This window comes from Crocuta crocuta, unplaced genomic scaffold (genome assembly GCF_008692635.1).
Source record: "Crocuta crocuta isolate KB4526 unplaced genomic scaffold, BGI_CrCroc_1.0 scaffold3, whole genome shotgun sequence".
Lineage (NCBI taxonomy): Eukaryota > Metazoa > Chordata > Mammalia > Carnivora > Hyaenidae > Crocuta > Crocuta crocuta.
The window spans coordinates 17,118,019-17,130,211 of NW_027529934.1; the positions used below are offsets into that span (position 1 = coordinate 17,118,019).

At 35.1% G+C, this 12,193-nt stretch overlaps 2 protein-coding genes across 3 annotated transcripts in view; both read right to left on the minus strand.

Annotated features, from left to right (window-relative positions):
* Positions 1-12,193, minus strand: part of RABGAP1L (RAB GTPase activating protein 1 like) — a 674,356-nt gene that overhangs the window by 473,275 nt on the left and 188,888 nt on the right. The window lies entirely within an intron of this gene.
* Positions 1,884-4,994, minus strand: GPR52 (G protein-coupled receptor 52). Its single transcript, XM_077763142.1, has one exon. The coding sequence runs from the start codon at positions 4,747-4,749 to the stop codon at positions 3,664-3,666; it is 1,086 nt and encodes a 361-aa protein (XP_077619268.1). The 5' UTR covers positions 4,750-4,994; the 3' UTR covers positions 1,884-3,663.

The following is a 12,193-nucleotide window of genomic DNA, read 5'->3' on the forward strand; positions in this document are numbered from 1 at the left end:
CATTGTAATTAGTGATCTTGAAACTATGGTGCCAATGAATATGGCGGCCACAAAGATAATGAAACAGGAGCTACCACATTCTGAAAGTTTTCTCTGTGCCAAGAGCCAGGCAGAGCACATAGGCTGCATTAGCTTGTTTAGTCCTCAAATCTAGCCCAACAGGATGGTACAAGTCCCTGGGTTTTACTGAGGAGAAAAATGAGGACTTGGAACATTCAGTGTCTTACCTAGGGATAAACAGCCTCTAGAGGCCAGGACTTCAGTCCAGGTCTCATAAACTGGTACGTTATAAAGACTTCGAATACTATGTAACTTAAGAAACAGCTCCACAGATAATAGAACCTTTAGTAATAGACTATGGCATTATTGTTTCGCTGTCACTTATAACCAAATTGGATAATTACCACAGAATACAATATAATGATGAGAATAATGGTTATGCTTTCTATTCTTAAAGCATATTAATATAAAAAAGACAGGGTTGTTTCAAAATAAGTACTATTACATAAACACATATTAAAATATGTCAAAAGGAAGTTAAAAGGCTTGTCTGAGAGTTGCACATAAAACATTATAATAAATGAAAAATCTAAACCTAGTAGAACTTGCCTTATAGGTTCCCCTTGCTACTCCAGTGTATGAGACCTGGACTGAAATCCAGGGTCTTATACCTTCCTGTTGGACTAGAGTTGAGGACTAAACAAGCTAATGTAGCCTATGTGCTCTGCATGGCTCCTGACACACAGAAAATGTTCAGAATGTGGTAACACTTTTCTCTTCCACTCACCTTCCTCAAAAAAATTTTTTCAACAGGAAATTTACAGAGATCTGAAGAAACTATTCAACAAAAACTTAACAAAAATAAATAAAGGCAATGTCATGCTATGCCCAGGGTTTCAGTTTGATTATAGGCTAAACTGGCAAGTTTGGGCTTACCAGATTGCTGTTTTAATAAAAGATATTTGTAAGAGTGAGGAAAAAGATATCACAAGGTATAGAAAGGACTACAGCAAAAGATTTAGGTGAGGAAAAAAATAAAACTCAGAGAAATTTATAAGGAAAAGGTATAGACAGGTACAAAGGTTTAAAGGCTTTTGAAGAAAAACAGAAAAGCAGTGAAGCAGACTGGTTAAGTGTGTAGGCTTTGGCTCCAACCCAGCTAAATATGAATGAACCTGTGGGGAGGAACTGAGTGACCCTGTGTCAATCACCCTTCTTGAGTTTCTGGTCTCTAGGATGAGAATAATAACAGTATGTACCTGAAAGGGGTGTACTGAANGGCTCTGTGCTGATAGCTCAGAGCCTAGCCTGCTCTGGATTCTGTGTCTCCCTCTGTCTCTCTTCCCTTCCCCTCCTCTTCTCTCTCTCTCTCAAAAATAAACATTAAAGATTTTTTAAAAAAACAGTGTTTAAAACTTGACACATAATTGTCATTATTAATTATCATGAGGAAAAGCCAGAAGAGGAAAATGTAATAAACACAGACTCAAGCTTTCTCTACAGACTATCTATTGAGTGCTTTGGAGCTATATTTACACACCAAACTAAAGAACCAAATTCTGGTTCCCAAATAATACATATAATGTTGAGTATTCTGTTTGTGACAGCCAAAATGTTAGTAGTATTATGCTTTCTTGAAATTTATTTTCCTTTACCTGGTCTGAACTTAAAAGGCTCATTTCAAATATCCAAAATGCCACTTGCCAACAGAGGGCAAGAATTAATATAAACAACCCAAACCACAGAAACGTGAAACAATTACATTTTGACCCTAAGTGAATGGTTTTATGAAACTGAAACAAAGTCTGATTTTGATACATAGAATACTATTTTATTCTTTATTTTAAACCTTTCTTTACATGTTTAAAAATATACATGGGTTCAGAACAACCTCAATAAAATGATGACATTTCCACTAATGGACCTCTGAAGTCAAACCACTCGTGTGCAAACACACTTGGCTTCCAATTTGAAGTCATAGGCACATTTCTTAAATGCATTTCATAGAACAAAGGAATCAAAATGCTGAGAAGAAAAATACTCAGTAGTCTGATATAAACTTTAAAATATCTGTCAGGCAGGAAACTTATAGTAAAAAAGTAAGATTTAGATGTTTTACCACTCACACCTGCTTCACTACTAATTCCCCAAATGCCATTTTGCTACATCTAAACCCCTGACAATTTATTATACAATTCCATGTAGCACACTAAAAAATAAGTTAATTTAATCTCTGCGTATGAAAACAGATTACAAAAAGAAATACTGACAGCTCTTACCTGTATTTAATAATTAAGTATATTGTATTCTCAGCAGTACTAAGAATGCAGCTTGGTCTAATATAAATATCTAAATAACAACTACACAAAAGTATTTTTCTCTTCAAAGTTTTTGTATATTTTTTCCAATGTTGATGAGTTAAGCAACATTGATCTATGTATTGTGCTAAGAAAACATTAGGCACAGATCACATAATATAATTTACATTTTCTTTGTTGTAAAAAAAATAGTATATGCAAATACATATCACACAAATGATTGGTGGACGCAACACTAACTTTGTAGACCTAACACAAAAAGGTTAATATTTACTATTAAGGGGGAAAAAAGTGGGAGGGCACACTATGTGGCTTGAAGAATAATACCTCACTTCTGGGTGAATATTCTGAAATCTGCATTAGAATTATTTGTGGATTTCCTTAAAGAAAAACAAAGCTTTATTATAGCAAAAAAAGATACCACTCGGGCACATGAGCTAATTGGAAAGGAACCAGATAAAAATGTATACAAAAGCTATTAAAAATATTTAACACGATATCTCAAACAACCTTTGTTGGAAGGAATAGATTATTTAACATTATGATTGCTTTATATAGTAGATTCTTTCATTAGCTAAGACACTTTGGGATTAAGGTACCAAAGGATGCAGCTCAAGAAAAATGGAAGAAAAAAAATAGCAGGCTGTTAGAAAGGGGGTGGAGGGTGGGTACGCATAATTTTACCCAGAAGAAACAAAAATACTGTTTCTTTTTTTTTATAGCAGACAATTTGCACTGTGAATATTGTAAAAACACAAGCAAAGGGTTATATGGCAGGTAATAAAATACAATGCTTACTATGCATCCTTCATGGAGAGACCACTTATGGGTTGCAGATTAGTACGTTTAAGAGTATACTTTGATGCAAAAAATTGTACTTTGCTACATATATAATATGTAGCATTCTTCTATAAAGGACAATTTATGTAAGTAATTTCCACAAACACAAAAAGAGTGGGAGAGACAGACAGAATGAGAGGCAAAGACAGAGGAGAGAGCTCAGAGAGGACAGAGATGCCGAGGGGCTTTGCTCGTGTCCTGTGGAAGATCTGAGATATTTTGTTCAATACTTTTTTCATCTTCAGTGCTTAATTTTGCTATTACTGTACACATATACTCACATACCATAGTTATCTCATGAGATTACCCTCCATAGGTTCTTTTCTCTAGCTCCCCCTCCCCCACTACTGTGGAAAAAGAAAAGAAAAAAAGAGAAATCTTTAGTCCTTTCATCTCATAGTCAACTATTCAAGTAAATATTTCTCTAGTGGCAAACTTCCAGAAGAATCAAGAATACAATCCAAAACCCCTGTCAGATTACATTGGATTTACTGTATAGTTCTCTTCAAATGGAGCAGGAATTAGCCCGTTTCCTAGGTTTGGGGTCTTGTGCTTCCTGATCCTTCACACACATACAAGATGTACACATTGTCCTGGACAGTCTTCGGAGGCCTAGCCGGAAAACACTGTTGGAAAGGCTGTATATTACACAGTTACAAAAACTATTACTTATAGCAAGCCAGGTTGTTAGGAAGGATACTGTTGGATTGTCTAAGACCCGGGAGCTTTCCAGAAGAAAGTAAATTATATAAGGGAGCCACAGCATGTAAAACACACTGGTTATCCGAAACAAAACCATGGCGTAGCGACGGTCGGGGCTGTGTCCAGTCTCCCCAGAGGCACCCACCTCATGGCTAGGAAATCGGGCCCTCCGATCATTTATCTCTTTGGTGTGCTGCCGGCAAATTTTGAAAATGTGGAAGTAAGTGAAGCAGACCACAAAGGCGGCAGGAGCATAAAGTAAACAAACAATAAAGCCAGTAAAATAGGCGCTGGTGAGCCAAGAGGTGGCACACCATTCAAAAATGTCACCGTGGTACCCTGGTTTCCCCCAGCCAAAAAAGGAAGGCAAGAAAATGAGGCAAGAGTAGATCCAGATTAAAATAATGCAAATTCTCAGGCGACAAGGAGTGACCAGTTGATTGTAGGAAAGAGGCTTGGTTATTGCAAGATAGCGATCCACACTTATGCAAGCAAGGCATGCCATAGAAACACTTTTTAGAACCGAGATGATATATCCAAAAACCTGGCAAGTCAATGACTCATGGATACCTGTGGAGTAGTGAAGAAGTGAGAGAGTAGGAACCAAGCAGCTAACTCCAACGAAAAGATCAGCATATGCCATTGTCTGAATAAAATAGCTGGTAGTGTAGTGGTGTAACAGTGGAGCACAGTGAAACACAAAGATGACCGTTAAATTCCCAGCAATGATTAGAAATGTCAGCAAGACAATAACAACGGTCTCAAAGATGCACACATCCACCGCACTGTAGTAGCCAAATCCAAGTGGGCAGGAGTGACGTTCAGACACATTCACAATGCCACTGCTCATGTTCAGGAGGCTCCATTCAGTCCACCTGGATTCATTCATGGCTTGGAATTAAGGGAACATGTAGCCTTGGCTCCAGCAAGCAGGTGCCCTGTCCAGCATGTGTTAAACTCTACACATGAATGTCTCGGGACCAGCTTTGGTAGATAGTGGCAGTGCTTCTGTCACAGCCGAGCATCCCAGAAAGTACTCAAGCCTCTTCATCAGTCTCAGTGCAGCAGTGACACATCTCAACTTTGGGGGGAGAGAAAGGGAAATAAGCTAGAAAGGAGGTGAGAAAAGGTCACTGATTAGCTTCCTCTGATGCTCTCCCAAACAACTTTTTGAAGACACAAGGCACTTCTAGAGAAAATGGATCTATTACCTTGAACTATGAAAAATCAAATCTGTAAAAAGAAAAAAACCTCAATTGCCAAGAGAAGAAAAGACTTTGTGGACTGTTTGGTCTCATCGAAAAGGTAGTTTCTTAGGGATCAACTAGAAATAATGAGGGAGGAGGGAGTCTTAAATTGGCTCAGGCTTCCTACTTCATCTATCATGAGAAATGGATTCATATTTTACAGTTTCAAATAATTAAGATCTAAGATCTAGTTGCAAATCTAAGAAAAAGTTCATTGCGGCAAAGAGTGTCTTTGGGCTCAGTTCAGGGTTTGATGCTGATAGATCAACTTTATGATCTATTTTTCACTTCTCAAAAAAGCTAAATCCCCACACACACATGCACACAAGGTTAATTCTAAACAACTCAGCTCTACTTGGGCACAAAGGAGCAGAACAGGGGTAACAGATTCCATACTGCCCTATAACTGGAAATGAAAGCATATTTCCAGTAGGGAAGATTATACGCAATGGGTTAACACCTGACAAGATATGATAAACTGTAAAGTTTTAATTCTGCATGCAATCTTTAAAGCACTCAGATGAAAACAGTTTCAGTCCATTACAATTACTGGTGCTACATGTAATTTATACTTTTTCCTCAAAAGGAAAATAAATGTTATTAATTTCAGCATCAATAATTGAAAATAACTTTCATTATCTGATATGCCACCTTACTTCTAATGGAATAATAAATACACAGCTCAAAGTTATTTCTCACCTTTGCAACCACACCTATACCTCACATATATATGAAATTTAAACAATAGAAACTTTCCTATATAGTCTAAGTTCATTTGACTAGAAATGCTGCCATTATTTATTACTTAGGCATTTCCAGTAGGCTTCGTAGTCTGTTTCTATTCTCTTCTACTTTCATCAGAGGATTAACACATTAAATTATTACTTCGACTAAATCTTCTGAAAGTGGAAAATTACCTTGTTTGCTATACTTGCAGTTATACAGCAGCCATATGTTATGAAAATGCCTCTTCTATTTCTGTTTTCTATTTTGAACAAGTGCTCAATTAATACAGGGGTCATTAGGTAGGTTATAAGATGGACTAATTTTAAAATACCTCTAAAGCATCAAGATGAGTTTAAATCCTAGAGTTTGAAATACTGAAAGGCTTGCAGGACAGAATCCATCCAAAAGGCTTCCAAGGTCATTCTGTTATCAGGTTAACATTTATCAAAAATCTTTTGAAAAGTGCAGGTATTTCAGAGAGTTTCTTGTCAGTCTTTGTTGTCATACCTCTTGAAGAAGTAACATGCATTAGAAATAAAAACATTTCCTTCAGGAACAAAGCAGCAGCTTAACAGAAAGCATTCTTCTCTGAAAGTTATTTTCTCGTGCACCACCAAGTCATTCAGGGAAGTCCTTCTTTTATAATAGCCACAGGATATTCCTCCTTGCACATTCCTAGTTTTACTTATCACAAAATAGTTCTCTTCTTACAGGAATAAGGCAATGCTTCTCACCTACATTCACTCTTATCAGCTGCTAGGCTGGGCTGCTTGATTCAGAAGTCCGATTTACTGTGATGCAGTTACCAGGATGCTGTCGCTATGTTCTTCACAATCTCTCAGTATCACTGCCTCCGCCTGAGCCGGAGCCCTGCTCCTCTCCTCCTCATCCTGAGCTGATGCAGAACTCACCATCAGAAAGGTGACTCGGTCCTCCTGCCCCAATCAACAGCACAGCCAATGGCTACTGCAGCTGAAACTGTCACTAGGTAACAGTTGCCAGGCACATGCAGGCTTATAGACTTACTCGGCAAGCTCCGATCAAGATTGACAAAAGAAGACAATGGGACTGACCGATCCTTATAACATATTAATGGCACGTATAAATCTCTAGAGGTAGTCTCCTTGTAGCATTTATAAAGATTAATTCCTATGGAAAGGACAGTAAAAAACAAGAAAACAAAAAACAAAAACAAAAACAAAAAAACACTGGGATACACCTTTAAACCCTGTAGAGAAACTACCACAAGGTACTATGACACTAAAAAGTCAGCAGTAATCTAATGCTCACTGGCAGAAAAAACGTATTAATTATTAAAAATCAGCTAAGACTTCGTGAACTCAAATGATATAGCTACTATTTTTACTCCCTAAAATATAGATATATTTTGATTAAAGAAGTTAAGTCATTTAATATTCTCTCTAATCCCTGCCACACCCACACTAAATTGCTGAATCTGATGTATTTAACTGTATAAACAAAACATTGGAACTAACACCTCTATGCTAAAATCTATTTGGGGAAATATTTAAGGTCAAATATGAACTTTGAAAAGTAGGCATTAGAAATAAGTAGAATGACTGTTTACTCCACTTTTTATCTTACTATGAAAAACACTCAGAGTCAAAGAACTCTGTCATACGGTGACTGAGCTAACCATACCCAAGTGAGAAGAAAGCAAATTAAGCTACTTTATATGAGGGAGGTTAAAAACATTCCTATTTTCACTTATAGAGACAAACATTTTGCTTTAAGCGTATTTCATATGGGATCAGCACTCTTCTTTGAAGTGACTTAGAATTAATTTACAAATTATTTCAGAATTAAATAAGGGAAATTAAGATGAAAATGGAAGATAACTAACATCTGTTGAGCACATTCTGTGTGCCAAGCATTATGCTAAGTGCTTTATATATTTTCCTCTCTATAAAAACCTTAAATCTTTATGGAGTAGGTACCCATCATTATCATCTTCCAAAGGAAGAAGATGGGTACTAGAGAAGCTAAGTAAGTATAACTTGCCTCCAAGAGTCATGAAACTAGCCTTGAAACAGGTCAAAATTGTCACTCCTAACACCATATTGATAAACCCTCTCCTTCCCTTTCCTTTCCACTGATGGCTGCCAGTAAGGTAATGTCTAAGAATAACTATTTTGGATTCCAAAACTGATTTCTAAAGAACAGAAAACCCTATTCTTTCCTCCATGCTAAACTGCCTTAAGGAAGGAAGACCATATTACTGTCAAAAATCTTCAGGGGTTGAGGTGAAATAGAGAAAGAATGGAAGCGCATTTTTCATTACCAGAATTAATTTATAAAACAAGTTAGATAACAATCACAGAATGAGTACCATCTTGAGGTTTGAAAGAGAATATTTAAATGTACAATACAAAAGACTAGAAAGTCCTATTTTACAAGGAAAGTAGTTTGACCTTTAGGGATACCTAAAAGCATTAAAATCAAGCAAGATTGGATTTAACTAACATTCTCATTTATAATAATAATAAATATTCAAAATAAAAATTACATTTGATAAGTATTCATGAATATAGACAGGTCCCATCTCCATATTAAATAAACCTTTTACAAGGATAGGCTTTACATATTTTTAAAATAGTTTTGAATGTAATATTTCCAAAATCAGAGAAATGGCAAAAAAAAAAAAAATCTCATAGGGAAATTCAAATACTAGATCGCTTTGGTTTGACACATTGATTTCCCAAAACTAATCACTGACAGGGATTTGAGTCTACAAATACTCTAAATAATCCATAATTGTACGTGCTTCCAAAGGCAAACGATAATATGAGAGAGTTCAAGTAGAGCCTTTGATCCACTAGCCTTTCTTCTTTCTTTCTACCAACTTCCAGAAAAAGCTTCAGCAGTTCTCATAAGATAATTTTCTTCTTTTTAGACATTGACTTGCTCTACTGGTCCCTCATTTTTCTCCCTTTCTACCTTCTTTATAATTTGATTATAATAGGAACTAATTTATAATGTGAAGCTTTAATAATACAAAAGCATTAATATCATATATTAACATTGCTCATTACATAAATCATTGTTTGTTTTTAAATTAGGCATAATTCTCTTCATGTTAGGGGTCATTAAGTATTTTATTATTGCCATTCTTACTGCAATCATTGTCAACCACCTCCCTCTCCTTTCAACTGATGAATGCTAGTTGGGAAATATAGAAGAGGAATTATTCTTTGGGATACTTCAGAATTACTTCTAACAGCTAAAACTATAGCTTTTTAAGATCACACATCACAGGTGCTTGAGTTTTTTTTACATGTACTTAAGTTTTATATATTCTTTTATATGCATCAATATTTCATTATTAAACATCCAAGCATTTCAGGCAACCAATCAACAGGAGCTAAATAGCAGAGTGAGAGAGGGACGTCACTATCAATGCTAGATAAGATAAACAGGTGATGATTATCCAGGAGAACTACTGTAAAAAGTAAACATATACAGAACTAAAGGGTTTTTTTAACCAATTGTAAAGGTACAAAAAAAGTGTATGCATTCAGAATTTATCTATTTCTTCAACTACTCCTCCCATCTATTAACTCTTCCCTATCTCTGCTGTCACTACCCTAAGCAAGCTTGAATTATCTTGTGTGGGAGCACATGCAGTGGCTTCCGGTGCAGTCCTCATGAGCTGTCTATGGCCTCTCTTCAATCCATTATGTACAGACAGAATCTTCCTTCCAAATGCAAGCCAGATGTTATCACTCCCCTTTTAAAATACTTCAGTGGTTTCACACTGCCCTTAAGATAAAATCCTAACAGGTCCTATAAAATCTGTTCTCCACATACTGATCCAATCTTACTTCTTTTCTGTATTGTTTAGGATTAGCTAACCCGGCTCTGCCTTCTCTTATTTTACCCATCACCCTGTCCTACATGTTTGCTACGCACTCTACCGCCTCAGGACATTTACACCTGCTGCTTACTATGCCATCACACTTGTTTTAGTTAATATAGATGCAACCTTCAGAATTAGTTCAAATACCACTTCCTCACAGATACCTTCCTTGAATTCCCAGATTAGACCAGATTCTACACTTATCATAATTTATAATGATCTATTTCATTCAATTTTGTCTTCCTGAATATTCTGCAATCCCCAAGAAGGGAGTAATAACTGATTTGTTCTTCATTATATCTTAAGTGCCTAATTTAAACCATTGGGCATAAAACTGGAGCTAAACAAGTATATGTTTACAAAACTTTAATGTAAAGAACATAAAAATAGTTCAAAAAGTCTATAAGAAAGTCAAACATTAATAACCAGTTTCTGTGAACCTCAGAATACACAAAGTTCCTTGCAATACCCCTTGAATGACATACAAGCTTCACAAGAAAGCTGTAAAATATATAACCAAATTGTAGAGTAAGAATAATTAGCCTCCTAACATATTCAAATTAAGGGCAATAATATTCATCTATACCTCTCCCTAAACCCATATGAATATCTGACTAGAGCTTTGAAAAATCCTATCTAGCAGGAGATAATGATTATTTACTTATTTTTAAGAATGACAAATGCTGCAAAATGCAGTATCAATGTATTTTAAATGTTCTATCAGAATAATTTGGTCTAAATGGTCTAAAAACTCCTCTGAAGTAGCATATATTACAATCCACTGATTTAGTGATCTCTCAAGGATAGAAAGCAAGTTTACATTATTAACTTTATTTCATTAGGAGACAAGTTATTAACAACTGCAAATATTTCACAACTCTTAAGTGAGTGGCACTGCAGAAGAAAACTTCCTCAATCTGATAAAGACACTCCATGGAAAATCCTATAGCTAGAGTGATATTTAATGGTGAAAGAGTAAATACTTTCTTCTTAAGATAGAAAACAAGGCAAAGTTGTCTGCTCTCGCCACTTCCATTCCCTCTGTACTGGAGGTCCCTGTCAGTAGCAGGCAAGAAAAAAAAATAGCTAAGCCATACAAGAAAAGGAACACAAGACTACATACATAAGAAACACTTTAAAAATCTACCCCCAAAACTATTAGAACTAATGGGTAAATCTTGTCCAAATACAGGCAATATACAAAAACCACTGAATTTCTGGATAGTTGCAACAAACTATAGTAAATGAAATTCTGCAACAAACCATTTACAATAGGCCCCCCAAAACAGAAAATATGGATAAGTTTAACAAAAGATGTATAAGACCTCTACCCTGAAAACTACAAAATGAAAAGGTCATAAGTAAATGGAAAGATATACTACCTTTATGGATTAGAAGACTCAAGAGTATTAATAAGAATGTTAGCTTTTCTCAAATTAATCTATGGATGTATGGCTATTTGTTGATTCTATGTGATTCTAAAACTTATATGTAAACAAAAAAGAACCTAGGGTAGCTAAAACAGTCTTATGAAATGATCTTTTACAAGTTGGAAGATGGGCACAAGCTGACTTCAAGACTTACTATACAGCCATAGTCATCAAGACTGGCATAAGGATAAACAAATAAATCACTAATAGAGAGAAAAAATAAACTCACACTTAACAACTGAATTTTAACAGACTTTAAAATAAGTCAAGAGGAAAAGAATATCTTTTCAGTAAATGTTACTAGAAAAATTTGGATAATGAGACAAATGAACTTAGATTCCTTCCTCATACCATATACAAAAATATATTTGAGATAATCAGATCTAAACATAAAAATTAAGACTATAAATATAAAGCTTCTTAAAGAAAACATCCTAGAAGGAGAATATCTTCACGACATGTAAATAGACAAAAATTTCTTAAAATACAGAAAATAACATCAAAGTAAATATATATAATAATATATCAGTATCAATATATAATATATATATCAATATATAATATCAAATATAATAAATTATACTTGAAATTAAAATTCTGCTTTTCAAAAGACAGCATAAAGAAAATCAGAAAGTAAATATTAGCAAAACATATATCTAACAAAAAATCTGTATCCAAAATATATGAAGACTCCTACAATTTGTTAGTAAAAATACAAATAACCCAATTAAAAATGAGGAAATGCTTTCATAGATACTTCACAAAGGAAAAAATGGCCATCAAGAAAATAAAAAAGCACTCAGCATCAACAGTCATCAAGAAAAGACAAAGTAAAATCACAGTCAGATATCACTATATGCCCACTAGAGTGGCTAAAAGTAAAACACTGCAAATACTAAATTTTGGTAAGAATGCATGAGTCAAACTCTTATAAACTGCAAGTATTAATGTGAAATGGCCCAATTTTTAAATTTTTTTACAGTGTTATATTAGTTTCAGGTGTACAACATAGTGATTCAACACTTCCATACATCCCCGAGTGCTCACCACAGC